We start from the raw sequence: 27,631 nt of genomic DNA, 5'->3' as shown, positions 1-27,631 counted from the left end.
ATATTGAAAGGAGCAAACACTGTGAAAAGAGGATGAGGAAAAAAAGAATCCATCCCATTTTGAGAATCAGCCAAGTCTCCCAGTACCACTATTATATTAGGTCAAAGTAAAGAGATTTGGATTTTAAGGGAAGAATTGAAGACCGGCAGCAGGACTTATTAAAATTCAAGTGAAAAGAAAGAAAAGGATTAGAAATATGATGAATTTAGGGAAAAAAAGGTTGGAATACTTACACTAAACATGTTTTAAAATATTCCTTTAAAATATCTTTGGAAGTAAATTATAGAATTATGGAACATATACTCAGGTAAATTCAAGATCACAAAGTTCATAGCAGCTAAAATTCTGTCCTGAATATATTTAATATGTACATTTATACATTGGGTAATAATAATTATGATTAAATTCAAGCTGCAGCAGTTAGATCCAGACTTTGAACATGCCAGCCATTAGGGAACTTTGGATTAGGTCCATCTCTAGGAAAATATATGAAGGATAGAGAAGGAGGAATGAATGGCAAAGTATAGCTCCCTCAAAGTCACCTTTAAGATACAAGATTGTATATTAAATAGAAGTGAACATGTATAGAAAGAGCACAAAACTGAACACAACAGATTAAAAGAATGATTTAGAACAAACCCTGGGAATTTATGCACACATTAAGCACTGATGAAAGTTCCTGTCCAGACATGATTTAATTTTTAATTATCTGAAGCAACAAAAATATTTTAAGTACTTTTCCTTTCTCACCATTATAGACTTATACTGTTAAGTGCAAGATTCCTAAAACAGACTTTTTTCTTTTTCTTTTTCTTCCTTTGTTAACCACACTTGCTACAAACACGTAAAGTAACAAGTTCTCATTGCACTGGTTATAAATACTGTAGGTCTACTTCATCAAATATCTGCAAAATAAAGCACCCTATTATAAGGGTAACAACTGTCTCAGCTTGTATAGGAAAAAAATGTGTTAGCACAGCATACAAACCTCCAAAGATCTATTGAATATTTGTAACAATGAGATATAAAACATGATTGAAACATAAAAATATTAATAGTATATTTATAAGACAATCTTCCAGTGGTAGTTATTGGACATTACGTTTCACACATACTGTACACACGCATACAGAGACACATACGCTCACTCTTGCTTCAAGACTGACTCTATAGCCCCCAGTGAAGAATGGCCTTTCTTTCAGAATAATAGTTTTTGCTCTAAGTATACAGCTATTTTCCAATGCATTTGATTCCAAAGTAACACAAAGGAATGATGTACTCACATGGCAAATATGTTGTATTATGAAAAGTTAGTCAATAAATATTGTTCTGCTACAGTAAATGTTGTGTAACAGTTTAGCCAACATGGTTCGCAATTGTATACAAAAGGGCAGTTTTTCTAAGTCCTTATCATATTACAAGTACTACAGCAAGGGCTTTCATCAGAAACCTCTCAAGTGTTGGTGATATTCCTCCCTTTGTTCACAATCAGTCTTAAAAAAAAAGCCCAAATCCCCCAAAAAGCAGCCTAGAATGAAGAATAAATTGTTCCAACAAATGTCTTTAAGAGCCATGTGCTTTCACATTATCTCAGCTTCCCTCTCCCTAACACGTTATGCATGTATACCACCTGCAGAAATCAGAAAAAGATGATTTATGCATATATGTGTTGTATACAAGGAGCTTTGCTCCTCCTCACCACACTCCGCCCTTCCAGCTCCTGGACCAACTGGTGCTGTAGCAGGAAGGCTGCAGTCATGAGATGCACTAGGGGCTTCTCCCAGGTCACAATTCCCAGAGTCCTTTTCAAGCATTGTCAAGAGAGGGTGTGTCTAAGTGTGATTTTTTTTTTTTTTCCCAATGTATTTATTCATTTTTTGCTATAGAAGTTGTCTTTTGGGTTTGTGCTTTGTTTTTTCCTGTCATTTTCTCAAAGTACAGTAGTTTTAACAGCTAGAGAATTTTGAGCCCTCAGAATGGATTTTTTTTTTCTTTATTTATTCTTTAAGTGCATGATAAAGTTTTTGCCCTGTCATATGTGACTTTGCTTCCTCTCCCTCCACTGCCTCCGGGGAATACATCTCCCCAGGACCTAACAGCAGGCAGCTGCCAACGTCCTTCCCATCACATCTCTCGCAGCGTCTGTGCTCTACAGGGTGGACGAGCTTTGTTTATAATCCCTCAGGATGACAGAGGCATAGGTCATGTCTGGGGGGGTGCAGAGCACCGACTCTGACACGGGGGAGCTGGGCACGGAGCTGCCCGAAGCCACCGAATCCCGGAAAGGGGACGGGGGCGTCAGCGCCGGTGAGTCTTCCAGGGTGAGCTTGCTGGTGGCCGGCTCCTCCTCCTCCTCGTCCTCTGGGTTCTTCTCATAAACATATCCCTGAATGAGCTTCAGCTTCTCACTTTCTGCTTCCTCAGATGGGGGAGACAGGGGCTCCCCGCTGAAGGCGGATGCCTGGAGAGGTGGCAGGGGTGGCTGCTGAGGAGGCCGCACACCATTCCCCGAGCCAGGCGTGGGGAGCACGGCGTTGAAGTCGGGGATGCCAGTGGCCAACTTGTTGACCACCCCTTGCAGCTGCTCCATGAGAGATCGAGGCTGCAGGGGCAGGGTCTTGGGGGACTGGTCAGGCAAGAAGAGGTGGGTCTCCTCCGCCGAGGCCTGCAGCGGGGGTGTCGTTGCCACCCGCCTGTGCACCACCATTGAGGGGCTGCCTGGCTGGTTGAGGCGGACGGGCTCTCTCTCTTCTTCCTCCACCACATTGTACAGAGTCTTGCTGCTGATGTCGGTAAAAGTCAGGCTCTTGGTTTGGCCGTGGTAGCTTTTAGTGAGGGGTTTGATCACGGCTGTCTGATTGCACCCTGTCTCCTGGCTCTTCACATGCACTGAGAGTCTGTGCCACATGTGCTCGCCCTTGGGAGCTTGTCTTCCACCTGGTTCAGACCATGACACAGACTTTCCATTAGAACTATGAATAAAATAAAGATGGGTTTATTTGCATTTACATTACACAGACATGGGCAATATAGCAAACAAGCCTACATAAATCCCAATTGTTTTGCCTCTTTAACATGCTCCCCAACCCCCGCCCCTCTGCCAGTTCTTCATATCCTCCCAGAAATACTGCAGAAGGAAACAACAGCATCTTTTAACAGCAGCAGTTACAGCAATTTTCATCCAAAGGAAATTACTCCACAATGGTTATGTGCCCCTTGGCCACCCTGGAAAGCCCAGCCTATGGAAAGGGCTCTGGGAAGACTGGCTGTGGTTTGAGGACCCTTAGCCTTTTCATTTTTTATCTAGGTTTGCTGACTGCACCTTGCAGGGGAAAGAGAAAAAGAAAAATAACATCACAGGAAGAGCTTTAATTAAGCCTGATTTATAAGCTTATAGGAAACATTTTCAAACTGTTGAAAGATAAACATCCCACAGCCTTAGCCTTTGGCACCCTATATAGCAGGAGGAAGCATTAATAACCCCTCTTTTTATTCCCTACTCCCCATCACACTTGGGAACACATTAGCTATCACAGAAATGACAGGCACCCACCAGGGCCTCCTTCAGGTAGAAGGCAAAAGCATGCCCAATTCCTCTGCCTGCCCATCCCATATGTCAGCCCTTTTTCACCTTCCCATGTCCAAACAAAGCCCCAGACAATGCCCCCTACTTAGGGACGTGCTGACACTGCAGGGACCCCTTGCTGGCAGTCAGGACAGACAGAACATAGTTATTCCCCAGTGACCACTATTTACAAACCAGGATAAAATGTTGGGACTGAAAACAGTCGGTTTGTGTGGGCAGTGGGAGGAACAAGCAGCAACACGATCACGGTGAGTTGAACCCTCCAACTCCTCATGTGGGCTGGATCCCAGTGTTTGGACGTTTGGCTGAGGGGAAACTGGAGGGTCAGATCCATAGCTGAGGAGTGACAGTGTTTTTACAGCTCCCTTGGCCTTGCAAAGAGCAGCACTCAAAGCAGAGTGATACCTCATTAGCAGCTGGTGGGACGGAGAGCTGAGCTTCAGAGGACCAAGCAATTGTTTAATTGCAGGTCAGGCAGTGGAGATCATTCATAAATTACAATATGCATCACCTGGGTGGAAACCAAAGACTAGAGAGAATTCTGAGATTATGTGTATGAACCAGCCTTATCTCAGGGTTTCATCCCTCAGGGGGCAGAAGTAAACAAAGGATTAAAATTCAGGCCCTGTGATTGCAGTGCAGGTGGGAGGCAGGGGTGGGAGGCTGGCACAGCAGTGCTGCCTCGTGGTGCTGCACACACCAGGGGAGATCACTTCCCTTACATACAGCCTGCAATATTTTTTTAGTATTTTGCTTTTTCTTGCACTTCTCTTTCTCAGGGAGTAAGTAATTACCCGTTGAATTTTGTGAAAATATTGTTGGCTAACTTTGTCGTAACTGGGAGAAATTGGTACAACACAGATAATGAAAAACTGGCAAAAGGGAAAGAAATGTACATAATAACGTGGCACTTTTCTGCTTAGCAGTAAATACTCCTAGAGAAAAAGAGAATTTGTGCAGGATCCAAGCAGTGAGGTTCATCTCCAACTCTGGACCTATGACTCATTATCTTGGTAGGAACTGGCTCACCAGAAGAGGCCAATCTAAAAAATTCATAACTCCCCCAAGCACGTAGCTGGTAGGACCTGGAGATGTTTGGATTTAGAGCTTTAACATGGAGAAAAACGAAGTAGATGAGTTCCCAGCTGGCTAGAATGAAACCTCTTTATAGTTATTAATGAAAAGATAAGAATGAAGGTTTAGAAGCACACATTTTTGATCAAAATGAGGTCTGATATGACATTTTTTTGAAGTGCTATAGAGATAAGCAAATGACTATAGCTGTTGGGTGTGAAAGATTTTTAAAGTAATGTTTTAAAATATAGAGATTTGCAAACTCTTCACACAGAAACATTTTGTCTGCTTTGAGTTCAAAACAAGTCTGTTCTTGTAGAGAGGAAAATAAGTCAACCGCTCTCATTGTATTTTTGCTGATGCTATTGCTTACAAGTACTGCAAAAGGCTTTTCTGGAAAAACATGATGATTATCTGCTGTCTTTTATGCTAAGTCCACTTCTGCATCATTTACTTCTTCATATCTAGCTCTGGTGCATCATCGCACTTTCGAATCCCTCCTCACACCATCTGTTTAGTATCTATCTTACTTTGTTCCCAAGATCTTGTATTTTACATCAAAGGCAAGCGCTGTTATTTTAAGGAGCTCACTACCTCTGCCTTCAGATCTTCCTCCTATTCAGTTCTTTTTCCTCCCCCTCACTCTCAAATCCTGCTCTCCTGACTTCTTTCTTCTGTAGCACTCTCCATAACATACTTAATTGAGCCCAAGTCAACAGCCATACTTAAATCAAACTGTGCTGGGACTACAATACCCACCCGTGAACAAACCACTTAATCAGGTTTCATCTGTTACCAACTTGCTCTACAGGGAAAGCTGGTGCTGCTGGCACCTTGCCTCCACCTGCCAGGCCTCCAATAGCCTTGTGACAAATAGCTTTAGAGCCGCAGTGGCTCTTCACGGGGTCATTCAGGCGATTTCCACCAGGAAAACCTCTTTCTGTTATGACTCTCCTCAGTCTTTTGTTCTGGCTCTTTCCCTCAACTTACTCTGCTTGCTGTGTCCGTGCACCACGAGCCTGTCAATCAGTTGTATTTGAGATGGAGTCAGGAGATTGTCGTGGCAGTACCTGGGCTCTATCTTGCTGGGCAGCAGGCAGGCAGTCATGCAGTTGGTGCATTTAGGCAGAATTAACTATTAACATACAAGAAAAAAAAAGCCTGCTATCCTGAAACAAAGACTAGTCACCTTGAATGGTATTAATTGACACTTAGGCAAAAAGTAAAGATGGGGCTGGAAAAGCTCTGACTAGAAGTGAATATTGGCTGGACATGAATCAGCTCACATGTGCAAAGCAATGTGACAGTCCTAACTGCATGGTCACCATTTGCTAAGCAATCATCACACTTTTTTTGAAGGCTGCACCAATGGGAGAAGGTTAAAATCAAAATTATCTTTCATAATGGGGGAAAGGATGCTTTTCAACACAAAGGACAGTGTCATGGCTGGGTTATAGAAAACATGATACTCTCTGCTCAGTGAAAACTGGTGTCTTCTTGCTTTTGTCAATAAGAGATGCCTATGCAGGTATTTATTTGCCTTTCCTAACTTTCTCTCTCCATTATAAAATTTCCTACAGAGTTTAGACTTCACACACAGTGCTTGGCAGTGAACTTCTTGGAGTCTCAAGTGACATTAAGGTTTATAGTCATGTTTATCCAGCATAACTATTTCTTCATGTCTTTGTATCTAGCCTAGATGTCTAGATAGGCCCTTGGGTACCCTTTTAACACATAAGATGGGTTTGGTTTCACTAGATAGGCAACAGCATATATGGATTTTCGCTGCAGTTTCTGAACTTTCTTCACAACTTTGTCTAGAGCTTTTGTATTTTAGGGGAATAGGCACAAGTACATTACTGGTGTGAGTTTGTGTTACATATGTGAGTTCCGTCAGCAAATCTATTGCTATTTTTCCTCAGTAATTCAAAGTGCTATTTTTAATACATGTACCAATTTTTACAATGTTTTCACTGCACGACTCTGGGCTAGTCAGTCACTTTTACGTATTTCCAGCTGATGATTATAGACACTAAAAAAGCCAGAAAACAATTTCAAACCTTAATAGTTACTTACAGAAAGTCTTTAAAAGAAATGATGTGCCCAAATCCGAAACAGCAATCCAAAATATCCCTGCCCAGCCATTCCTCAGCTGAGGACATGCCTACAGCATTTTAGGTGGTTCACTGTTTTTTGTTAAGGGTCTCCATATGCCCAAAATCTTGTTCCTGCTTGTGACTAGGACTGCCTCAGTCTGAAGTCCCAACACAGTCAAAGAGGAGAGTCCTGCTCCTGATAGTGCCTAGGGTATTCGACCTTGTTGGCTTCCTTGGAGTGAAACCTGGGAACCCTGCAACAGTTAGTTCTTCCTCATACTGCATGGTCCTGAAGATGTCTTGGTTCAGACATCGGATGGCAAAGGTTTCTTCATATTTTAGAGACTGAATGTTCCTGAGGTAGAAGGTGGTTGGCCCATCTCCAAATACCAGTGGTCTGTAGTAAACTAGTCTGTACAACTCTCTGATCCTATTACATTTCGCCAGTGAAGTTATAGCCTGAGACCCAGAGCATAAAGAATTTGGTGAACTTTCCATCCCGTGTGCTTGAACCTTTGTCTTTTTTGCCTTGATTTTTTTTGTGCATAAAAATCCTCAAATGACACCATAAGGAAAAGTTAAACAGAGTGATATACCCAGGTTGCTTCAATGAGGTTAGCTTTAGGAACCTATATGATATTGAGAAATGGCTCCTCATCTGATGTAGTGTTTGTCACTGCCAGAGTGAAACAGCTGGGGATGCAGTTAGGCAAAGTGCTTGAGGATGAAAAAGAAGGGACATTTCAGGAAATGCTAGATTTAATTCCTTGTTTCCTTTTGAGATACAAGAGCTTTGTTTGGTTACCTTTAGAGGGCAGATATATAGGATTGTTTTTGTTTGTTTGTTTTGTTTTGTTTTGTTTTTGTTGTTTTTTGTTTTTTTTTTTTGTTTTTTTAAGCAGCAGTGGCAATCAATCAGCAGAAAAGATTACAGAAGAAAGAAGTTCCCTTTCTTTCATTGTCAGACTGATGTTTTGGTCAAGCCTACCTCCTCATAATCACTATAGTAACTGTTTGAAATGCCACTGCTGGTAGGAGGCATTGGGATAACCTAGTGTGAAACTAAAATTTTAGGAATGAACAATAAATGCAAGGGGCTGTCAATTTTGTAAACAAAAATTAGGTCCAAACCAAACCCTAGACTATTTGATCAGCAACCAGGTAAGGCCAGTGTCAAGTGCTGCCCAGTCAACAAATGATGCTCTCCCCTTCACAGATTACCCTCCTAGGCAGGGGAATTTCTGCACTGCCTACAGAAAAGCAAGTAGCCGTTGACAAGCTTTCTTCAACTCTGCAGCCATGTAATCAGCAGTAATGAGCCCAAGCAGAGCTCTGTCCCACAGCAGCCTCACCGCTCCCAGGACCCAAGCTAAATAGTTTAAGATTTAAGGCTAGTACCTGCACTGCAGCACACTGCAGTGTTTCGCTTCTGTCTCTAAGGTCTCCTCCATCATAGTATTCACTGCAGTAAGGCCGCTGTGGCATGAAATTTGACCTAGGGAGTGAACTGTCTTTCATCCAGCTTAGGGATATCTCCCTGTGCTAAGAAGGACCCTCTCCTTCGGGCCTTTAAGCCAGTGGGAGCAGCCAGCCCCGCCACTCATTAGCAGAGCAGGGCATGTTGGTTAACATGTTCTTGCAAGCGTGATTTTTAAAAGCATTCCTTCCAAGGGCTTATCTTTTTTACTAACCCAGGTTTAACCTCTCTGTGGCTCACCCTAGAGTGAGGGGCCCATCACCCTCCCACCACACTCTGGGCATACACAGTCTAAGCATACACAATCCGGTGTATGCTCAGGATTTTTGCTGATAAATATCACTTTTTATCACCTAAAAAAAAAAAAAAAATCACAAAACAACTTCAGTGTTAGTCCATCTACAATGCAATCTCTTCTTCAGTGATAAGAGGATCTTACAACAGTTCTCACAGTGTGACTCCAACTCTTTCTGTGGTGCTGTATAATTAGAGCAAAGTTTAACCTCCCACTGGTGTTTCTGGAAATTCAAATTACTGAACTAACTTTTCTGTGTCGTTCCCCTCCCTTCCTTCAGGACAAAACAAAATGCTTGCCTTGCACATGAGACACAACGTTCTATGTAAATTAGAGAGCTATTTTAAATGTACCATGGAAGCAGCTACACAAAAAACAGGTATACACAAACTGCAGGAAAACATAACACTGTCCCACTATACCACAGGGGCAGAGCCTGATGAGACCTGGGGTTGCAGTGGGTGTGCACAAACCCAGAGCCACCTTTCTAATCCCCTGCCTTGCCACAGGCTTGTGTCAAGTAAATCTAACCTAGTTATTCCTTGTTACTCTGCTGCAAGAGGTAAATGTTACTTTCATAATAACATTTCAGAGAACAATTTCAGAGAATAATTCACTGATAATACCAGCAAATGTAATTATAACTGCTAGTATTAATTTTTAGTCTCATCTGAAAATGCAGAAGCTATGTCACACTTCAGTCATCTATCTAATTATTAGCGACAAAACTTTTGGTTCACCAGTATGTTTTGCTACACAGAAATGATTAAAAATAAGTTACTGCAAATAATTTGGAGAAATATATTTGCAGAACTTGCAAAGTACTCCTGATCTGATAGCTTTGACATTATTAAAATGTCCCCAAATTGCGAAGCAGGTTGCAGCTTGCAAACTGTTCATTAAGTATTTTGAGAAGAATAACAAGTAGCTACTAAATAAATATGTGTTGCTTGGAGAAAACAACTTATTATAACAGATAATACAAAGTTCAGGATAATGAACAGTTTGTCCTAAACAGCAGGCAAATTCTTCCAGTGTTCAAGAAATGAAGATCAAAAACCTGCAAATCAAAGTGAATTTTAAAAAGTAATCTTATTATTGAAAAAAAAAAATAATAATGAAATCTGTTTATTTTGTTGTTACTGATAATTTAAAAACAGCCAATATTCAGAATGAGTACATCCTACAGGATGACCATTGTATTGTTTTAAGGTTTTCAAAGTTAGTGCACAAGAAATGCGTGGTGTAAATCATCATAGATTCTCTGTGGCACCTCTATCAATGGAGAAGCACATTTGTATTACTTGAAGATGTGCCTCATGCTGCACACTTGAATAAATGTATACAGCAGTGCAGTCATTGACAATACCTTAACTGAAACATTTTTTTTTCAGACAGGCTTGAAAAGGAACACAGCTAATGCAACCTGAAAACTGAAAATTACAATGTGTTGAGCAAAGGAACCTGGAAAGCTGAGGAACACAGGAAGAAAATGATAGAATGAAATTAATTTAGGAAAAGCGTAGGCAGCAATAACTAAGACAAAATAGGCTGTAGAACTATAAAGCTATAAAGATCAACAACCTTCAAATACATTATTTTAAAAGAAGTATTGCAGAAAAAAAGATCTAGAGCTGCTGTTGGATCAGAAATTAATGGGTTTCGTATATAAACAAGCCACAAAATAGTTGACAAATTTTGTGTTCCCCACTCAAAGCACCATACCATGGAACAGAGATTCCTTTAGGAATGTGTAGGGAAGACCTTTCCTATAAATGCAGATTCATATTAATTAACATTATGGTAGATTTTTCCTTGCTTTCTTTAATTCCTCTGTGGTTCTGTGGACACCACATTTTTAACCAGAAAGATATTGGCAAATGGGATGCCATATAGAGAACAGCAATAAAAAGCCCCATCGGGAACAGAGAAAAAAAGTTCATGAGAGAAAGCTGAACTAACTGAATACGTTCAGTTTGATGAAAGAACTCGGTAACAGATTTCAAACATCTGAACGGCATTAACACGGAGAATGGAAGAATTCCACATAATGAGTAGATGCACAGCTGAGAACCCTAGGTGAAGTTACAAAAGGGAAAATTATTCTGAAAATCCAGAATATTTCCTAGCCAATAGCTGTATCATGACAGGAATAAATTCCTAATAGTTGCTCTGGATATTTGTTGCCAAAAAGTGTGCAGCAGTTTTATAGCAGTAAATGAGGTTTTTCTCCACCATAACTTGCAGATTCTCTGGTATATTTGTGAATAAAATAAACTCCCATCAGTTTAAACAGCGCTCAAAGAGACACCAGACTTGTTGTAACATGCTGCTGGTGGGAGGGCCAGCATTTCGAATGCAGCCTTAACCCAGTTGCCACAGGAAGCTTAGTCATGAGGCACCCCATTTTTAATAGATCTAGCTCTAATATGCTGCAGGAGATAAACCAGCGAGCAAGGGCTGTGGCTTTTCTGGGTGTATCTGGACATTTCCATGGCAACAAATGTGCAGCTTCAGGAGAAAAGAGCCCTGAAGCTCAAAGCTGATGTTTCTGAGTTTATTAAGATGACAATCAGTTTTTATTATTCTATATTTTCATGGCCCTGCATTTTTGGCCATCTCCAGGATCACACGGAAAATTGAGATCAATGTTAGCACAATAACCAATGCTAAGTATTGCGTGCATCAAACACAAAAGTTTGGAGCCCCTCCAGCTATCTGCCTGTAACTGGAAGGCGAGGGAAGATGTAACAGCCTTGGTGATTTCTAGCATGTTGGGGCAGCAAAGTGAGGCTTCCCCGGTGAATTCCAGACTGGCTGACTGCTGTGGTTTTGCTGGCTGAGACCTGGGCACGGGGCCAGGAGGTGGTGATGGACATCCAGTGAGATGGCGGATGCCTGACTTTGTGCAGCTCAGCCTGGCCGCCAGGCCATGGGTTGCCAGAGGAGGATGCCCCTTCCCCTGGCTGCAGTGCAGCACTGCTGAGCCTCTGAAAGCACTGATTCTGCTGGAGGGAGAGGGAAGCCTGAGGGGCAGAGGAGGCGGAAGAAGCCAAAATAGCAAGCTTCATGCTCAGGAGGTCTGAAAAGCTCAGCTGCTTTTTAAAGCCTTTCTTATCTGTGCTGCTGCCACAAGTGTTTGAAGTCCCATGGACTGCTTGGCATCGCACCAGAGGTGCTTCTCAGGAGATCATGTGAATGAGGATTTTTTTTTTTTTTACAAACTTAAAAAAAAAAATCCCAAGCGCTGTCATGCAAAGAGCATGAGCTTCAGCCTTCCCCATGCTCAGGAATTTTATTCTTTGTATCCATGCTTTTTGAATATAATCTGTTGTTGCATTTGCCTTTCTTTGATTCCTAATGGTCAGATTCCTATTTCATCACCCATTTCTGTCTCCAGATATACAGTTGGCAATCTGTGCCCTGCAAATCTGCAGCATTAGCTCTACACCAGAAAAGAAGGACGTATTGTTAGACAGAAGTTAATAACAAAATGTTTGTACTTCTTCTTACGCTGGCTTTGCAAAATTTTTGTTTCAGGGAGGCAAATCTGGTTGCTGCCCAGGCCCTGCATAACCATCACTGCTGCACCAAGTCTATGATGTAGACTAACTCTATTTCTTCTGATCTGCGAGTCAGAGGGGCAGATTTGGTTGAATTAACATCACTGCTACCTGCCCACAAGTTGCACAGCCTGTGCATTCCAGAGGCTGGAATGTTTTGTGGCTGATTATAGGAGCTGAACGGCAGCTTGGGCTGCACAGGGACTGTGCTGCTCAAAATGCTGCGTAAGTGCCTCAGAGGCAGATTTCTACCTCATCACTGCACAACCTTCCCTGGGGCAGGGAGCAGGACTGCTTCACATCTGCAGTTTATCAGATGGAAAAGATCATAAATCTGTCCTGGAAAAAAAGGAGGCGAGGCCTTTCCGTTTCTGCAAGAGCTAGCATGTTTTCTCCACTGAGTTTGTGTATGCTTAAGAGAAGGCAGTATTTGCACTTTTATTTTTGAACAGCTGAACTTTGTTCCTGTTCACTGAATGGAGAATATTCAGAAGCTGAACGTCTTTCAAGATCTGTAACAGTAAAATTTTCTCTGCTATTCTTTAAAGATATGCTAGGGCAGCTCTTTGTTCCTGTGTCAGATTCTGTAGTTTTTATTTACTGCACATCATTTCCCTACTCAGTGAATGCCACCAAACCAGCGTTTTCTGTGTTCCCTCTGCTGGCTTTGGAGCAGCAGTTCACTAACGAACGCAGTTAGTGAGAGCTGTGCACAGCAAAGGTATCTTGCTATGAGACAGCCACTGGATTTTTGTTTAAAGCACACAGATTAATGTCATCTCCATGCAAAACTGTAAAGAAAAAAAAATAAAAGTTGGCTAAATGGAAAAAAGAAGATACAATTAGTACAAAAAAGGATGTATTTGCAAAGTTGCAAGCATTTACAAATAAAAGTGAAGGCTTTTTCTTTTTTTTTTTTTCTTTTTCTTTTTTTTTTCTTTTTTTTTTTTTTCTTTTAAGTAAAAGCTGCAAAAAAAAAAATGTTGAGTGTCCTCTTCATCACATCTGGACAATCAGATTAAGGCATTGTGTGAAACAGGGGACATAAGCAAATTTCCCATCTTTAATGGCATGCACCACATTTGTCCCATCATTAGACATGATAAACCAATGAGAAAGAGAAAGCAAGGGGTAAAACCACTCTTTGTCATGCAGCTTCTCTTACACATTCACTGCAGTGTGGGATTTTTCAAAGCTGCACATGTGCCGACGGACACTGGCTGGTGGGCGAGAACTCTGGCTGCCTCTTCCTGAAGATTGAAAAGAAAAAGACACCCAGTGAGTGGTTATACACATGTGCACACATGGTGGTTTTACCACTCGATAGGGTGCCTGTCCCTGACCTACGTCTAAGGCTCACTGTGGTCCTTCCCGTATTTTTTCTTCTTCCTTGGGCCAGTCACCTCAACCTCCATGTAGGTTTCTCCTTGGCTCCAGCATGGTATTGTGTAAAATGGGTTCTCGTGGTGGTTGACCCCATTTTGTCTGCTGAGCCCTGATGCACTTTATGCCCAGATGGCAAGGGCTGCTGTGCACTCAGCTGTCAGTGGGAATTCTCCCCTGGTATTCTCAACACAGGGTTAAATGATGAAAAAGGAGCATCTGCATTTCTCATCTTATCTACAAAAGCATCAACAAAATTTTTGTTGGTGTAGTTTTTAATATATACAGCTCCTGATTTTTCTCTGTGTCTCTTATTCCCACAATATGGTTTTCTAACTGTTTGTATTTTTTTTGTTTGTTTTGTTTTGTTTTGTTTTGTTTACCTCTAGCTAAACCTAGTCACTAGGTTTCATTATATGTGATTTCATCGTATGTGTTTCTTTTTTCCTATTGACACATTGGCCTTTTTGAGGTAGACGTGAAATGAAGTCTCCCAGCCACTCTATCTCTGAAGATAATTCCAAAAAGGATTGCAGATTTCAGTTTTGGACATTAATGTAAGACAATTTCCACTATATTTTCTCCTCTCCCTTGCCCTATAAAGCAGATGCAAGCTCTCATTTATGTTCCCCAGTATCAATAAAAATATATTAACACGCGCGTGTTTTGACAAAAATGTCGGGTATTTTTGCACATGAAATGTGTCAATGAATTTCTGAAGAAAAAAAAAAAAAAGTTGTCATTGTATTGCAAATAAAATGCAAATAAAACTCAGCATTTCTCCCCATCAAACAAATAATCATTGTGCATGCTTGCCAGACTTCTGTTTACCTCAAAACAACAGATTCATGGATGGTATGTGCATGTACTACATACTCAGTACAGCTGCCAATAAGCCAAAAAAGCCATTCTTTTCACCACATACTAAAGCACAGGAGCACAACATGATGTACACAGAATACATGCATACCCATTTTGGAGAGGTAGATGCCTTGAGATGACTTCTGAACTATTATGAATAAAACACAAATAAGACATACTGCTGAGCAATTTTGTAAACCTACTCACTTTGAAGCTTCTAGAATAATTAAATTCTTTACCAGGAGTAATGACATCTCTGAGATTTAACAGTTTAAAGGAGATAATAATTAGGAACTTATCTACTGTACTCTCTCCTACATCCTATTGAAGTTACAGAGATTATTAAACTTCTGATTAAACAGAACATCCAACATAACTACAGACCTTTGCTTTTCTTCACCTATTGACAGAACAAGAGCTTCCTACTTTCTGTGGTTGGTTTGTAAAAAGTTGAAATTAGTAGTTTATTCAGTCACAGGAGATAATTTTACAAAACATGTAGCAAGGTGAGATTGATTATCCAAGAGAAAAATACCATTCTGAACATATTTCACATATACACACATGCCGTATGCACAACAGAGGGCACACAGCCACAGACAACCTTGCTCAAGGACCTTGGAAAAGGTGGAAAACTTCTGTTTCAGAGTACTTCTCTGAACCTGGGTCTTTGTGAGGCAACATGCTTTACCAGTCATTGTTCTTCAGCTAGTGCCATATGCTGCCACTTCTGGCTTCTTTAGCTGCATTCCTTGTTTCCCACCCTGTACTTCTTTTTATGCAGATACATCCCCAGAGTGAGCCCAGAGCATTTTGCTCTCCAAGCTCTGGGCATCTGTAGGTCTTGTTTTGAAATCCTGCTATGTGAAAGGAAGAAAGAATCCTGCTTCCTTAGTCCAAAATGCTTCCTACCATTCAAAACACAGTGAATTATTTTCTTACTGTCATTGCAGATGTGCTCCTCGGCCAAAATCAAACACATATGCTACATATGTAGCAGCATGCAACCTCCTAAATGCCTTGTCAAGTTTGCATTTGGTGGGAGACTGCTGTTTGAAGTGCTGCCATGCTCCACCAAAGCAGTGGTTTGCCTGTCGGTCAAAGTCAGGGGGATCCCCACATGGTGATACACAGGATATGCACTACAGAAATCAGAATCCCAAGGTTCACACTTCAGTAGAATTTGGATTTGGATTTAGAGTGAAATTTAGATTTATAGTGTTGTGGGAAATTCAGTGCACGTGCTAATTATGCTTCAGTGAACTATTTTGCCATAATTAACCATTGTCAGCTGTATAAGTAATGATAAATGCTCTTGCAATATTCAGTTTGAAGTATCCTCATAGGCTTGCTTGCTCTTACTAGTAGTGTGTGGCAATACTCTCTTTACTTTTTTTTTTTTTTTCATCCTATTTCTAATTAGGATGTATCTCCTCCCTTCTTCCTCCTGGCTTTGCAGGGAGTGATGACATTTCACACATTCCTCTGGTTACCAAAAATTAGGTACCCTGCCCACCTTTAAAAATTCTGTTTAAAGGGCCATTTTGGGGGGCTGTCTTCTAAACAATAAAGGTAATTCCCATTGAGTCAATGACACTTATTTGTTTCCTGAGCCCAGAGGCAGGATGGATCTTCTGTGTGTTTGAATGAGGAGTTGCCATACCATAGCAAAAGCATATGAACTGCTTTCTGATGAAATCCTGGGTGCAGTAACAGGGAGCCTGCCAGAGAAAGCAGGGTGACAGTGCAGAGGGGTCCTGAAGGAAGAGGATTAATTACTTTACATTCTTTGAAGCAGAAACATGCTTCTAGACAGTTGGTCAGAACTCAGGCTAGGAAGCAGGGCTGTAGAAATCTGCAGTGAGGAAAGTAAAGGGAAAGGGTCTGAGGGAAAAGTCACTCTTGCCACTATGTTTTCTCTTAAGTGTAAATGAATCATCCCATGAGGCAAAGAGCTGTGTCAGGATTGTAGGAAAGTGTAAAATTTCTATCTATAGTGTTTTCTATCCGAATAACTATGAAACATTCACCTTCTGCCCTGGAATTACTCTCTCTGTCCATCTAGACTGTCCACACAGACACAGACTGAATGAATCTGTCTGGTATCCAAGATAATATAAATGCGGGATGCTGTGTTACCTATCATCTGAAGCCACTCAAAGATCTTCCACACTAGATGTTGTCTGAGCCATAAGAAAAACTTTCACATCTGATTCCATGATTTCCCATAGTCAAAAATATACAAGAAAGCACAGCCCCAGGTTTAACACAACCTAATTTGAAACAACTGAGCATTGATTACATTAGGAAGATAGTAAGTGGACAGAATTAAAGAGAAGTGGTGGTGGCATCACGCTGATACTTACAGTGGCATGATTGTCCTGAATCATTTCCTAGTTTTTATTCTTTATTAATTTATATGTAACCCTTAACTTCAGTAGAGGGAGGGAGAAGGCTTGTGCCACCTGCCCTGTGCATACTACCATCACAGCCTGGACTATTGCCTGCTCTAGCATTCAGACTGACTGCCCTCCTCACCCCAAAGGGGCAGCTCTGCAACAACACAAACTTTCCAGCCTGCTGTCTACTTCCTTGACTCCTTAGCAGCCTATGAGGTGACTGGGGAGGTATGCATACCTTGGATGTAGAATCAGATCAGTAAAGTGCTCAACAGAACTCCCACCCCCAATTCTCTTGCCAATCTAAATCTAACATCTTCTGAAGCAGAAGCATCAGCTTCTGATGTTTGTGTCCTTTAAAGTTCAGGTTTTATGTATAATTGTCATAGCTGGATCAAAAGCTATCCATTATAAAAGAAGCAAGCCCAGGTCCTTCTCCTGTAAGAAGAGGAGTTGAATTTCAATACCTTTTGCAGGAACCAGAATCTGATAGAAGATTTCTGCAATATTTAAAGCAATAGATAAAGTTGGGAAGATAAACTGGTTTTCAGTACAGATTCCTTTTTAAAACACAAACCCTGCCTTCTAACCAAGTGAAGGTTAGAAATAATTGCTCTGAGTTTTAACTTAATTATGCTAATCAATTGGACAGTGGCAGTTTTTGGAAAGAAAGAAATCATTAACAGCTGCAGAGCAGAGAGAGCTGTAAGTAGGAGGGAGGCTACATTGTCATTTGCCCTTGCCAGGCAGGGTGAGGCACACAGGTAGTTACTACCCATGGAGGACAGAGGAGCAGGAGAGATTTTTGCAATGCATTTTCTCTGTTGAATTGTGGGCATCTGCTGAAGAGGACAGAGGGGTCACTGGGCTGAACACAGTCCTAGTAAGATGCTCGGAAAGACTCAGAGCAGAGCTAAAGCTGCACCTCATGTCACCCCAGGCCAGCATGAGCCAGCTGTGTGCCCAGGGGAGCATCCAGCCCTCCATGCCAGCACAGCCCTGGGTGTGATTGCTCAATGAACTGGCAGGGTATGATGGGGACAACTAATGTGGGTTGCAACTAAACCAAAAAAAAAGGAAGAGGGGAGTGGGGGAAAGATGAGTTCCCTGCTCCAGTTAACAGCATCCAGGCACTTGTCCCTGTGTAAGTGAAGGGGCAGCATGGGGTAAGGAAGGCTTTGGGTGTCATTTCTGGCTTAGGGCAGCTTAAAGCATTTGTGGATTTATAGGCTATGATAGTCCAAAGCAGCTGCAGGCAAATATCTCGGCTGTCCAGGATGGCAGCAGGAGAGATTTCTGAGGTAAGATATAAAACTGAAGACTGAGCAATGTGTATAATGGACGTTTCAGAGAATATTAGAAAGTAAAGAAAGTCCAAACTTCCTGTCAACTACAGATATCCTTGGGGCCATACATTGCACCTGCTTGAGCCTACACTTCCCCTCCACAAGGTCCCAGGGTGCAGAGGCAAGCCCCCGCTGTGCACACATGAGTTTCAAGGACCCTTGCGGAGCTGCTGGCCTGTCCCTGCACACCCATGGCATTAGCCTGCCACCAGGGCACAAAAGCTGGTGGCAGCACCCACGAGCCAAGAGCTCACAGGGCTCTTCCTGCAGTCATCTGTGCTGCTGTGTATACTTTCAAGCATAGCACCTCATTGCTCCCAAGTCTGCTCAAGGTAGCTAATCCCTTCATGGGAGGTTACTCAGATTCTGGGATCTGTGTCTGTTTTTTGGTGGTGGTGGTGGATGGTTTGAAGGTATTTTGGGTTTCCTGTTGGATGGCTGTTTTGGGGGCTTTGGGATGTACAAAAGGGATAATGTGGAGCAAGTTCCAGTTTCCAAGCAATCCTAGATCTGGGAATGTAGGGCTTGTAAGTCAGCCCAAACTGGCTGGACCAAACCATCTGAAGGGACCTAGGTTGTGCCATGAAAAGAAATGGCCATAAGAGAACACAAAAGGAAGAATATTTTCTACAGAAGTAGAGTGGAAGACTACTGTCCTGAGCTTGAAGTAAGAAAGTGACAAGAGCAGAAATTCCTGCCTTTAACACACCCCAAGGATACGGAAAGATTAATAGTCTGCAGACAGCTCCGGGTTGAAAGGAGGATGGTGTTCTGGATGGAAGGTGGCTCCTGGATGGTCATTTACACTGAATCTGTGATTCTCTGGGGATACCTGCGACTGAATGGAGTGAAACTGTGAATACCAACAAACCACTGGCCAGTGAAAGGCTGCCAGAATCAGAGCTGGGGCACTTGTTTTGCTGGAGGGTAAGATCAGTGTTGACATCTCCAGCTGTGGTGCTGCAACAGAGCTGAGCTAACCTACTGGTTTGCTGCTGAAGGGGACAACTCTCACCCATGTTACCCAAACCAGGGGCAGCAGGGACAGCCTCTCTGTTGCTGACATTAATGCTTATCTGACCCTGAGGAGATCAGGCTCAAGGACAAACTTCCTGGCAATGACTCACTTGACTCACATTTTTTTCTTCTGTAAAGTTAATTTTGCAAGGTGGCAGAAAAATACATCCTGCACGCCCCAAAAGAACCACACAACAGAGAAGGGGAAATGACTTAAGAAGAGATAACTGAAGCAGTAAGCTAGAAATGGTAAATTGTTTGTAATGCAGTAATAAGGATCCTGGAGCTTTTCTTTCTCAAGTGGGCTTTTAAGTGACAAATTGTGTGATTACTTCTAGCCTGCACAATTATTCGCAGTTTATAGTGATAATGCCTTTTAACCTGTGCTTGTCAGGTGTGGGAGGCTGAATGCCAGAGCACATATATGCTTTGAAGAATTAGCTGACTTGTTATTTCAAAATTAAATACTCCTTAACAACTCTAATGTGGAGGCAGATGTTCTATTGATGCAATATACTTTGCTTTCAATTTCAGCCTTTACTCAAAGTGGTTTCTTAAAGTCCTTTAGGTCTCTGAGAGAACATAACCCATGTTGTTGGCCACAATCACTAGTCATGCTTTGATAGTGGATGTCCTTCTGTGTGGACATTAACTCTGTCATAATGTCTGTTCTGCAGGCTTCCAGACTCGGGTCTGGAAACCCCAAGGAAATATCTGGTAGTACCAATTTTGCCCGTTCAGAGTCCTCAGGATGCAAATCTAATAACCAGGAGAACACAGAAGAACACGGTCATATCTCTGCTCTGGATGTAAATGGTACTCTGTGCACTTGGTGCTGATAGAAAACTGTATCAGATGGGTGGAAAACAAACCTTATTGCCTAGAAAAAGTATCAAAGTCAAGCAGGAAGTGAAGATGGAAGTTTTATAATTCCTCACTATTCTGCTTACAAACTCTTAAATCACCACGAAAAATAAAAAAAATAAAAAATCAACAGCCAAGAAAACATCTCTATTACAAACAGCAGTAGGACTGGCACTTTAGCAAAGACTGCATCCTGATTTTAGGCTGAATAGTGCGCCCGGAGTTAGCCTCTGCTTTGCCATGCATCATAACCAGCACAAATTTCTGCATCTTCTTCTGTGTTCAATGAAAATAAAATGAAGAATGTAAAACTTTTGGATGGCATAAAATGTCAGGGGAGGTAGTACATTTATCTGTAAATAAATGCATCTGCGTTTTGAAGTATTTTAGAAAAAAATGAGCTTCTGCAGGTACCTAGATAATGTGCCGTGGCCTGTCCCTGCAATAGCTGGAATTCAGCTGATAATGATAAGGCACAAATGTTTGGAGGTTGTGGTCTCACAAAAGCTGGTGCAATTGGCAGTGGTTTGTACTGCTGGGACATATGTAAGCTGAGACTACTTGGCATTTGTTTCCAAAGTTTAGTAATACTCCCTTTGCCATAAATACTTGTAGCTCTGAGAGTACCATGTGGGACAGGGGCTGTGCTACTGCTGGTGAGAATTTTTTTCAAAACCTTCCCTGAGATATGGAAGAGACTTGGAGAACATCCTAAATTTACACTGATGACCTAAGTCAGGGTAGACAGGTTTTTGTGTCTTGGTAACAGTGAGCATCATCCCGACAAATTTGCTCCCAAATACATTACTGATCAACTGACAGATCAAAGTGTGGACCTCTTTATTGCAGCCAACAAAATGTATGTGCTGGTTTCTTCCACCAAGGTCTTCAAAGAAATTTCTTTAATAAAATATAGAGTGATATGGTGCTGAGACTAATTCTTTATTATCAGGATTAAACCCTGCTCAGATTTCATTTCTAATAGTGTGGTAAACCATACGTGCCTGACCAGGGAACTCTACAGTTCCTTAGCAGAGATGGACCATCTTCTCTCTCCAGGACTGCGATTCACCTATGCATTACAAGGGCTTGATAAAAATCAGGTGCTCTGTCAGATGTTGCAAAAACATGCTGTAGTTTGGTTTGCAGCATTTAGCTATATGAGGGAGTCCTGCACTAAGGGGGGGTGCTCATTGCCAGCAGGTATATGTTTGGTGGGCAGAATATGAGATGCCTTTTTACATCAGTGGAAGAGGTGGAACAGGTGAACAAGAGATGTGGTCCTCTTTGTGGGCTCTCATGCTCATGTATTCACAAGCACTAAAAAGGATTAAATAAATTAGCAGCAGTTCTGCATTTCACACTAGCAACTTTGCACTAAATTGTTGGAATGAATCAAGAATATTGTTCAGACTACATCTTAACTTCAGGGGAAAACAAAACAAAACAAAACAAAATAACAACAACAACAAAAATTGTACTTACTCTAGACAGTTATGTATAGTGCCTATGCTGTTTTATAGCTTTATCTTCATCCAGAGTATTAGAGATAGCAACTCTATCCTTCACTACCTGAATTTTTGTTCACCTCTACATTAGCTCAAAGATGTATGAAATTGCAAGGTGTCTCAGAGATCCCCACAGAATAAGCACTTGCAGAATATCCTATGTGTTTATTCTAGCAAGTATTTGTACATGAATTATCATGTGTCCATGAAAAGTCACAGCTCTATTTCCTTCTGCTGAGGAAAGGTGAATAACTAAAGCCCAGGGCTGAAACATCACACCTTTGAGGATATGAAGGAGGTAAAATGCAATCTTGACTTAATCTTAAAATCTTAAAATTAGATTCTAGGAGACTTTTCATTTTGGTTCTTTATGCTGTTTCCATTTTAACATGCTGAATTAAATGAATAAACCTGTTATGCTTTTTAAAATGATATTTTAGTCACCCCCACTGAATATCTTTTTTTTTTTTCTTTTTTTTTTTCTTTTTTTTTTCCCTTAGTATGTGCTTATGGGTGTTAGAGTCTGATATATGTAATACAAGGAAATATCTAGGGTTTTATGTACTTACCAAGATGCAACCTGCAACACCAATTTATTTACCTGATGCTCTGAACAGGAGAATATTCCTTCCTTATTATTCTCACAGAGAGAATTCTAACCAAAACGATGTGAGATTATGGTGCTAAACAGATGAACAGCATTTGCTTATACCTACAAGTGAAGGCAATTGTTTGTATCACTCACTACTGAGTTGGTGCATTTTTACAGCATCCAAACTGAATTGTTATGACTCCATTTCAGAATAAAAAAGCAATAAATAATACATACAAATACAAAAATACAAGGAAATGTAATAAGTGATCCAGTCAAGCAAGAAATTAAATTACAAGTGATGTTCCTATTCCCGTGTTTTATGCCAAAAAAGATGCTAGCCTCCCTCAGGCTTTCTGCAGTAGTGTGTTTGCTCCCCTTACAACAGGAAGCAGAGAAAGTGGTACATAGCTGCAAAGCTCCCCTCTGATATAATTGTGCATCTATGCATCATTGTGTTTGGATGGTAAAATTCATTATACAAGGCTGTCTGGTGCTACAGCAGTGCCCATAAGTAAAACAACCTTTTATGATTCAGCATTTTGAGTGCAGCAAAATGAGACAAGCTGTAAAGTGAAATTCTCCACAATTCCTTTGATAAGAACCAGGCTGTATTCAGAGACCATTCCTTAGGTCTATCTCCTGTCAAAAGCCCCTGGGAGAACAGAGTAGTGAATATCCATGAAAAGAAAGTGGCAAAGCTGCCTGGGACAAGTACTTCTGAGAAAAGGAGGAAATCACAGAAAATCTTACACAACAGTCCTTTCACCTGAGGGAACTGACCAAATAAAATGTAGTTCTGACGGGTGATGAAGAAGCAGAATGCTGGATGGGAGCCCAGGGTACAGGTTCTGTGCCCAGTACACTGAATAATCTTGGGTTTTGTCTGTGGCTGGGCAGAGTGGGGAGGCTACCATCACTGCCTTTACTGGGAGGCCACTGCAGAACCTCATAATTTTTCTATTTCTCTAAAATATAGTCTTGGCTAGCGTTTGCTTCATCACAGAAGTAAACCCAGAGGAATAAGCCTAGATCACCAGAACCCTTGTGCTGCACTGCATGTAAGCACAACTGTCCCAATGGTGTTGGATATCTGATCCTGTCCCCTCTCCTCAGCTTGTCTTAGGAGTGACTTGTAATTGTGCATGTGTTGGGATGTTCTTTAGCTGGGATAACTTGCAAGGAATACTTACAGTGACTTACTCAGCCTCCCCCTTATTTTTCATTAGAAGGAAAAGATAAATTCTCTATCTTCATACTAGCTATATTACATATATATAAGCAGGTACATCAGGTACATAGCTTGGTATATAATTTGGTATACACATTTGCCATGTCTGATTTTTAAATAAATATGATTTTTAGTATTTATTTAAATCACTAGGGAAAAAAATGTAAGTGTGGAAGACACATCTCTGACTTATTTATCACCAATTTTATGTTTTTTTTTTTTCAGATGTTTGGGATAGAACTACATCGTGTCTATTAAAGCAAATGCAAATTCAAGCTACCTAGCACAATGTTAGATATAACTATATAGCTCAAATTTAATAAACAATGTTGCAGCAAGGCTAGAAGAGATTGCTATTGGATTATTAAGTTTCAAATTCCCTTATTTTGTGTTTCTTTCCAATTCTTTCACATCAATTGTAAGACTCCCTTGGAAATAGGTAACTGTCTTCTGGGAGTTTTAAATATTCACTTAAATCAATACACTGACAAGGACTGAACAGCTTGACTGAGTTTGTTGAATTTTCTTATTTGAAATTCACATCACATACAAGAGAGAACAGGGTAAGGGCTGTTACCTGTCACAGTGCTGTGTGTCCACAAAATCATTAATGTTTTAATCCTAGTAAATAGCCCAGCAAAGCCAGGAAACATACCAACTGCTGAGAGAGAGGTTTGGCATTAAAAACCTTCAATTATCCCTGTGAGCCTGAAAGATGCTTTCCCAAAAAGGCACTGTGACCTCAGAAAAGGGAGAAGGACTCAACTGCATAAGAATCTAGATGATCACTGGGGAGGGCTGCAGTGAGTGCAGCAATGGGTGCAAGTTGGCCTGCAGTAGGTGCTGCCTTCCTTCCCTGGGACAACTGTGGCACCATGGAACCAGACAAGAGCTGCCACATCTTCATCAGTGCTGTGAAGGAAGTGGACTGCTCTGTGATATTGCCTGGATCAGATGAGGCAGCACACTGAGAGCCCTGTGGACATGGTGCTCTGTGTCCTGACGGGGAGACATGGGCCACACAGCCACATGCATGCTGCCATGGAGCAGCCCTGAACCAAAAACTGGGCCTGGACTACATAGTGGTTTTTGTTTGTTTGTTTGTTTTTATCTCTGTATTATTTCCCACTTGCAGGAGCTTACAGCCTCTGCTGTTTCAAAACTCTCTTCCATAATCTGCCTTACTCCTCTGGGTAAACCTTAGCAGGATGGCTGTGCAGACACAGCACATTTAAAGACTTTCTTGTAAATGCCTTGGAATGCAGTGTATTCCAAGGTCTGTAATGGTCAAAAAAAAAAAAAAAAAAAAAAAAAAAAAAAAAAAAAAAAAGGGCTGTTGTGTTGTGCATGCAATACTATCACAGTATATGGAAAGTTTACCCACAGCATCAATTTAATTCTCTGAACTGCAAAGCAAGCTGGCATACCATTTCCTTTTAGATTCAGTGAATGTCTCTGTACTGACCAGCTGTATGATAAGAAGGTAAAATTACAACATACAGTTATCTGTACAACAAATATTTAAAGATAACTCTTACAGGCTAGGAGTTGCAGTTTAGGACCAAAGAAAAAACTCTGTATTGCAGACATCTTAGATTGGGCTCACGTCCTAGAGTGTAGAAGTTTAGAAATATATATATATATTTATTTATTTTTTGTAGGAGAAGGTACAATGCTTATTAGTAGTCCTCCTTGCACTTTCCACTAAATCCTCATTTCAGATCTTTTGATGCATTTCAACCAGACAGAGTGAAATTATCTCTGTACAGCTGTGCCAAGTTGAGATTGTTTTTTATTTGATTTCACACATTTTAGCCTGCAGAGGTCAGAACAAAAGACATTGTTTTCCTTACATTACAAGTTTTTTCATCTTCTGTTCACACTTCTCTGCTGCCCCTTTGCTTCCGTAATACCCTACTTAAAGATAGCATATTGGCTGCATGGAGTAGTAACCTGAGAATGAGAAAAGGGAATACTCCCAGGCATCTCCTCCTGTGATGAGGTGCTCCAGTTGGATCAAGTGAGAGGCTGTGAATGATCTGCATTTGTATGACTGCAACTGAACATGCTGAACATTTACTTTCTGTTTCTGGAAGCTCCAACTCTTGCCATGCTGTACAGTGCAGTTGCCTCCTCCCACCACCATAAAAACAGTGAAACAAAATGTCCTACCTTCTGGCCATACTTATGCTAAGATTCCCCTCACTGCTTGTCTGTGGGAGGCTTTGAAACGGAAGGAGCTGAAGAGCCCAAAAGCCTTTTTGGACTGTGAGTCGCCAAGTGAAATGCATCCCAGAAAAACGTGGCATGTCAGCACAGCTTGCTCAAGATGAAATGGCAACTCAGCAAGTCAGTTTAAAGAGAAGGGGTAATTTAAGAATACCTGGAGAGAATTTTATAACTTGCAAGACAAAAAAGCAGATGGTTTCTAAGTCCTGGTAAGGGAGTACACATGAGTTACTAGAGGTAGCTGAGAAACATATTTCCCAGCTAAATTTCCCAGTACACACAAAAAAAGGATGAAGAACAGGAACAGGCTCATGTATAGAAAACCAGAGAGAATGTACTAGGAGATGCTGGGTTGCCTGACTCCCTTTTATTGGAATAAAATACAGCCACTTTGAAAGACTTTTGGTCCAAGTGACCGCCTGGACACTGCTTAGAGATGCCTGGGTGAGCAGACTAGAGGCATGGACAGCCAAAACAAGTCAAAAGCATAAATAAAAAGTATGGGCTTAGAAATATTTAAAAACAACCATTAATTTCTCAGTGCAGGCAGCTGGAGGAAAAATAACTGAATCCAAGTGTATTAAAAGGGTATACAAGGGTATACAGGTGGCTCAAGCACTAATGTGGAGTCCTGGCCACAAAGTGAGTCTTGCTAGTTGGCCTTCCCATCACCTCAAATTTTGCCACACAACTTATGCTGACAGCTAAATCCTTGCTTATTCTGATTCAAAATGCACTAAAATGGTGTCCAGACCTGGGCTCTTTACCAAAAATTTAAAATAATTTATGTGTGAGGACTGAGGCAGTAGCTCAGCATTACCACCAAAATGGCAGCTAATTACTCAGAGGTGCACAAAGAACTTAACTCCTATGTCCTCCTCAGCAATCCTCCTCCACTGATCCTTCTCTTGTGCAACCCACAAGAAGTCTCAGGTCTTGCTGAGTGTCTCAAGCTCTACCTGACATGCATGTGTGGACTACAGAAAAGCCATGCAAGAAACCCCACTCCAGCCTCCCGTACCTAACCAGGGTCCATTTGAAGCAGTGACTGGAAAAGGCTGGAGAAGATCAGTATCTTCAAAATCAATGGTTATTTTTTTCTGCATGTAGCCCAGAAAGGAGCACTGCTTCCTTGGGGAGACATGTTGTAGGCTATGATGAGGGTGGAGGGAGCTCACTACAGAGTGAGAGACACACCAGGCAGGGCTGCATCCCACCTCAGCCCTTCCTCCCTTACATCTGCCCTTGATATCTTACAGGCATTTTCTCAGAGTGCTACTCTTCAAGCTGATTGAGCCTCATAGACCAAAGTACGATTCATGGTCAAGTACTAGGCAAGTACTTGACCACAGCAAGACCCATATTAGAAAGTTTCAATCTCACAGCTGGAAAAAAAGATGAAAAAGGCTCTCCTAAAAATGCTGCTATGTCATCATCCTGTAACAGCCAAGATCTTATAATGCCACCAAGCTGCACACTCTAACAATAACTGCCCCACCCCCAGCCTCAATAAATGCAGCAGAGATCACTCTCTCGATCTCTCCTGATGGAGCTGTTCCATTTTTTATAAATATTTAAATATTCATTTGACAAGAGGAAGAGACTGACAATATCTTAGTACTGAAGACATTCACAAGGGATCTCTCAGCCCCAGATTTGAGTTGTCTCACAGAATAATACAGAGTATTTCTCTAGGGTTTGCATCAGGATTTTTTTCCTCTTTTCCAGGACACACTGCTGGTCAAAAACAGAGAGAAAGGGGGAGACTTGCCCTGGAGCAATGTGTTGTCCAGCTATAGGACATTCATCTGGAATGTGAAGGAGATGTTCTTACCCTAAGTGAATACCTTAACTAGTGTCTGTTGGGGTAAAGATCCCTCACACCTTACCAATTGCTTCATCCCTACATGGGGAAAAAAAGTCATCCTGGCCCAGAGAGGATCTTTCCCATCAAAATCCAATTCTATGAAACATTTTGAGAGGCTAGAATTTTCTGATGGGAAACATACCCTACTGGAAAGTTCCCAGCAAGCTCTATTTAAAACAGTGTTGTCTGTAATCACTCACAGTTCAACTCAGCCAAGTAAGAGAGGGTTCACACCTTCATGAT

At 41.4% G+C, this 27,631-nt stretch overlaps 1 protein-coding gene across 7 annotated transcripts in view; it reads right to left on the bottom strand.

Annotated features, from left to right (window-relative positions):
- Positions 1-1,803: 1,803 nt before the first annotated feature.
- The window catches only part of GRM1 (glutamate metabotropic receptor 1), a 183,125-nt gene continuing 157,297 nt past the window's right edge, over positions 1,804-27,631 (bottom strand). For 2 of the 7 annotated variants that reach the window (XM_084513312.1, XM_084513313.1), the window contains exon 9: positions 1,804-2,972. In XM_084513312.1, coding sequence (XP_084369438.1) covers positions 2,150-2,972 — 823 coding nt within the window. In that variant the 3' untranslated portion in view covers positions 1,804-2,149. Of the gene's footprint in view, positions 2,973-13,256; positions 13,342-14,444; positions 14,484-27,631 lie in introns of all 7 variants that reach the window. The other 5 variants (XM_084513316.1, XM_084513315.1, XM_084513318.1 and 2 more) reach the window with 5 other exon arrangements.

Source organism: Aythya ferina (assembly GCF_964211825.1).
Source record: "Aythya ferina genome assembly, chromosome: 3".
Classification (NCBI taxonomy): domain Eukaryota; kingdom Metazoa; phylum Chordata; class Aves; order Anseriformes; family Anatidae; genus Aythya; species Aythya ferina.
Note: the sequence above shows the minus strand (reverse complement) of the source record. Positions and strands in the feature narration are given on the sequence as shown.